The sequence below is a fragment of the Olea europaea genome, chromosome 5 (genome assembly GCF_002742605.1).
Source record: "Olea europaea var. sylvestris chromosome 5, O_europaea_v1, whole genome shotgun sequence".
Taxonomy (NCBI): Eukaryota; Viridiplantae; Streptophyta; class Magnoliopsida; order Lamiales; family Oleaceae; genus Olea; species Olea europaea.
The window spans coordinates 12,266,886-12,272,261 of NC_036241.1; the positions used below are offsets into that span (position 1 = coordinate 12,266,886).

Sequence of the window (5,376 nt, forward strand, 5' to 3'; positions counted from 1 at the left end):
GGAAGTTGAATTTTAATGGTAATATCTTGATTAATTTTTATGTAGATGATCTAATTTTTACAAGAGTTTTGTTGGAAGTACAAGGCATTTGACATGAGCACGACCTAAGAATTTTGTGGGGGGGCTAGTCTCGTTATTTTGTATATGGAGTTCCTCACCATAACACATTTGTAGGTCACAAAAAGATCGATGCATCAACTTGTTCATATTCTAATCATTTCAAGTTTGTCTATTATAGCAAGGATGATTGGGGTAGAGATGATCATAAAAACCGAACAAGTTGTCATGTTTTCTTTACTAGAGATACTACTTTTATACATAGTCTTTGAAGGAGTAACTCATTGTATTGCTTTCAAGTTGTGAAGTGGAGTATATTGTACTCTTAGATTTTTGCATTCTATCAAGCAATTGGATTAGAAATTTGTTAAAGGAAGTTCATTTGCAACAAGATGAGTTGATAAAGATTCTTGCTAACAACAAGTTAATATTATCGTTGGTTAAGAATCCACTTTTTTCATGATCAAAGTGAGTACATCAATATGAAGTATCATTTTGTTCGAGTATGTGTTGACAAATAATATGTGGAGTTAAAATTCGTGAAGTCTCTAGATATTTTCACAAGTTATTGATGATTGATGCATTTTCGAAGTTTTGAAGCTTACTTAGAGTACTATAAATCATGTTCAAGGGGCCTGGAGTATGTTATTGTTACATTTTGCGTTCTGTCAAGCAATTGGATTAGAAATTTGTTAAAGGAAGTTGGTTTGCAACAGGATGTGCTGACTGAGATTCTCGTTGACAACAAGTCAACATTATTGTTGGTCAAGAATCCACTTTTTCATGATTGAAGTTAGTACATCAATATGAAGTATAATTTTATTTGAGCCCATGTTGACAAACAACATCTGAAGATAAAATTCATGAAGTCTCAAGATGCACGAACAATTAATATTGGATATATGTACTAGATTAGATACATAATTTAAAGCCTATATAAGGCTTGAGATATTAGTCATTTTATGCAAGTTAATCTATGAAACAAAGTAGAGCGTTCTCGAATTTATCATTTTCTCAATTAAAAGTAGTTTTTCATCTCCAAGTTTCGTACAAGATGCAAAGTAATTTGTATTTCTTGAAGTGCAATGTCAGAAAAGAGAAGCGAAAATGTCACGTAGCTGCTTTATTAAGTTTATTGTTATGTCTGTATTTTGATTTTCGTTGAACGCTTTTTGCATTTTTCCTGCATGTCTTGAGATGTTAAAAGATATAACTATTTTCCCTCTTCACCGCTGGTTTGTAATGAGCAAGTAATTAGAAAAAACTTTAATATTGAAATAATTGCAAATTCTCAATTAGGCCTCTGTGGTCAACTCTCCAAAGAAAAGATGAACCATTACATGTGGAATGTTCATCAAGCCATCATATTATTGTTCTTCTTGGACAGCAGCACCTCCACAAATTTATCAAAGTTCAAGTGAGATGAACCATTGATTTCGGTGGCTCCTTTAGCCTTTTTCATCCACTCAACTGCTTTATTCTTCATCTTCTTACCCTTCTTTCCATCAATTAGTTCCCTCACAATCTTCTCTACTTCAACTCTATCGACATTATTATCAATTTCTAAGCCAACACCCCATTCCGTGCATGAAAACCTACAATTAATGAACTGATCAGCAAAGAATGGCCAGCAGATCATCGGCACACCACAAGACATGCTTTCAATTGTCGAGTTCCAGCCACAATGCGTTAGGAAAACTCCAATAGACGGGTGGTTGAGCACCTGTTCTTGTGGGCACCAACTTGCAATGAGGCCTCTCTCTTTAGTTTCTTCGACAAACTCAGACGGCAAATTAGCAGAATCGCCAACTACAGTGTCTGACCTGATTATCCAAACAAAGTTTTTCTTACTATTCGCAAGTCCCCAAGCGAATTCAACGAGTTGCTGCGGTGTCAAGACTGTTATGCTACCGAAGTTCACGTACACCACTGAGTTCCGTTTCTTTGGGTTAAGCCACTCCAGACACCCTGTCTCTTCTTTCCAAAGGTTACCTGTTGAAACAACTCAAGAGTTTAAACATAAGTTGCTTGGACTTGAGTACGAGTATCGGATACAGATACATATCTAAGTGTCGAATCTTATATTTTTCAAAATGTAGAATACAAGAGCATGGTTAAAAAGAGTGCAAATTTCGAATACGAGTACGTGGGTACGTTTTTTAAATTTCAATTTTTTCCCCAAAAAATCACATATAAAAAGTTAAACAATAATTAGTTGCAAATTGTTAAAAAATAAACTTGTCAACTATTATTTGATTACTTCTATTTTTTCAAGTTTTGAAAAAAATATTAATTTTAGAAAATGCTATTAAAGTGTTCAAAAACATTTATTTATGTTGATTTTATAATTATTTGTCAATCATTTTGGCCATAGAAAAATTACATTTTAAATTTTTTTTAAAACTTTTATAACAACATTTACCATGATTTATTTTTTTCCTAATTAAAATGATCTTCTCTAGATTGAAAGAACAAGAAACCATATTTAAGAAATAATAAATCTCATGTATACTCAGCCAATAAGACTATAAAATTCAAAGAAAGAGATAAATAAACCCAACAAATAAAAGTGTAATGCTGTAAATATACTTAAGAGGAAGTTACAAAATTCTAGGCATTTCAAGATTTCAGTGCAAAAATTAGGTGAATTTTTTTTTTTAATTCACAATTCAGGTATTGATTTAACAATTAATATTACAGCTTATTTGGAAGTGATTTTTTAGCCCAAAAAATTAATTTTTTGACCGTTATTTCACTATTTCAGTCGTCATGTTTGACTTCTTCTCTCACAGATGGACCCCACTTTTCTCCTAACGATCAAAAAATTAATTTTCAAAATCACTTCCAAACAGACTCTTAATAATATCAATTTTAAATATATCAACACTATCTCATCTCAATCCAATTATAGACCTTAAAATTCATATTCATTTCTCTCCATTTCTTCCTTCTCACTCTTCCCACTTAAGCCACTCCTCCGACGGCGCCGCCTACTCCCGGAGATCATTGCCCATTGTCGGAGACCATCATAGTAGCGCGGCGATGAGAAGAGGATTTCTATAATTTGATCTGCCGATTTTTGAAGAAGAAGATAAAGAACATAGGGGAAAAGAACCTAAATCGTCAATGCTATACTCCTGGAGATCGCTGCCGCAACGCGACAATGAAAAGAGGATTTCTATAATTTGATCTGCCAAATTACTCAACTAGATTTGCTGAATTTCAATAATATTTTCTTTTCAGCACAAAACACCACTGTGGCGGTGATGGTGTTTGTGTGGTGGGGTTTTGTGGTGGTGGATTTGGCGGTTGGGAGTGGGTTTTATTGAATTAGACAGTGGTTTGGGGGTGTTTTGGTGATGTTGGGGGGTTTTAGCGTTTTTGTTGGTTGTGCAGGTAGAGGTACTAGTAATACGGTGGATCTGACGACGGTTGGTGGAGGTGGTGGCAGATGGCGACTGCAATGGCAATGGTGGTGTGGAGGTGGTAGTGTTGTGGTGCTAACAATAGTGGTCGCAAGTGGTGGGAGTATTGGTAGCGGTGAACCAATTATTTAGTTATTAAACTGTGACATTAAAATTTGATTAGTACTAACTAAAATATAATTTATGACCAACAAATTTGAAAATTTGTAATTGATAATAAACTGTTATTTGTAATTTTTTTGATTTGTGACCAATAAAATAATCGGTGACCTATAAATTTTTTTATTTGTGACCTCAAAATAATCAGTGACCTATGAATTTGATAATATGTGACCGGTAAAAAAGTTGTGACCTATAATTATGTATATGTGATCATTAATTATATATTTGTAACCTTGTTAAATTTAATTAATAAATATTTATAATTAATTTGCTAATATTTGAGTTTTGCAATTTAAAACTTGACACCTAAAAATTGAATTATGTCAAAGTTAACACTTGATTTGTCAATTTTTCTCAATACTTCAACCACAATGGATTAAAAAAAAGGTCCAACAATTAAAAAACAAAACAGGCTTAACTACTGTTCTCCATGGACAACCTAAGAAAAAGGGCCCAAAAGGCCTAGAAAAAAAACAAAAAACAGGCCCAAGTCCAACTACCCCTCCTTCCCCAAACCAGCAACCACGCGATTCTCTGCAACAATGGTGACGGCGGAAGTCCAATAGTTTCCATCCCTTGCTGTGTCCGGCTGAAATTTGCCATGTACACCCCGTATTTCATACCCATACCTGTGTCATGTCGTGTGAACACGAGTATGTCGACCAAAAAGAAGGGTCCGGGCATCACAGGTTCAAATTCAATTGTTAAGGAATAAAATCCCAGATCGAATAAGGAAGAAAATATAGAACAATTTATGAGGATTTGAGTTACTCATTTTAATAAGGTTGACCTTTTAAAATGAAACTCTAAGCTTTAACATTGTATTAGAGCCCTTTAAACTCAAAATGAGGGATTTGATCTGATTAAGATTCAAAAAATGAGCCCACGAATTTCAGGTTTGGTCTACTCAAACGAGCTACCATCTTGCAAGAACATGTTAAGGAATAAAATCTCATATCGAACAAAAATGAAAATATAGACCAACTTATAATTATTTAGACTACTCCACTTAACAAGATTGACGTTTAAAGATAGAATTTCAAGTTTTTGTTGTTTCTAGAGTTTGAATTCACTCCTTCGAAAACAATCCGACAGAATTACCTGAATGCAAGAATTGATCAACAGGATCCAAAATTGTAATTCGAGCCCACCGACTTCACGATGTGTCCTTAAAACGAATTTGCTGCCTTCGATGGTGCTAAAGGCGTCCAGCAATCGTTTCCCAGGATAGAACGAATTTTTCGTCTCCTACGAAAGCAGCACTGCAGTCTGTAGGAGTTCCAACGAACTCAACGAAATATTTTTTACTTCGAGACAATATCAGAACGAGAGAGAGGGAAATGAGATTCAAAGCACAGAAAATTTGCAATGAAAATGGTGTAAATTTTTTGGTATAAAGGTTGGCTATTTATAGACATGTTCGTGGCCATTCGAACAGTCATCACCTTTCAGACAAGCCTCAAAAATCCGAACAGACATACTGTTCTTAAAAGTCGTGTCTGTTAAGTCGGTTAACAGTCGGCTAACAGTCGACTGTTTGGTCGGTAAACAGTCGACTGTTTGGTCGGTAAACAATCGAAACAGTCGACTGTTAAAAGAAAATAAAACAACCGGAATAAGCCAAAATTTAAATTTCATTTTGTACCCAAGAATTTGATTATTTACAATTTGGCCCAAAATTTTAAATAAATTTTGTCCAAAAAGTTAATATAGTGTAAAGGTCGACCCGGAG

The 5,376-nt window shown here is 34.4% G+C and overlaps 1 protein-coding gene across 1 annotated transcript in view; it reads right to left on the bottom strand.

Annotated features, from left to right (window-relative positions):
- Positions 1–1,308: 1,308 nt before the first annotated feature.
- LOC111394675 (7-deoxyloganetin glucosyltransferase-like) overlaps positions 1,309–5,376 on the bottom strand; it is a 15,366-nt gene continuing 11,298 nt past the window's right edge. Inside the window, exon 3 of the mRNA XM_023020604.1 lies at positions 1,309–2,049. Within this exon, the coding sequence (XP_022876372.1) occupies positions 1,412–2,049 (638 nt within the window). The 3' untranslated portion in view covers positions 1,309–1,411. The remainder of the gene's footprint in view (positions 2,050–5,376) is intronic.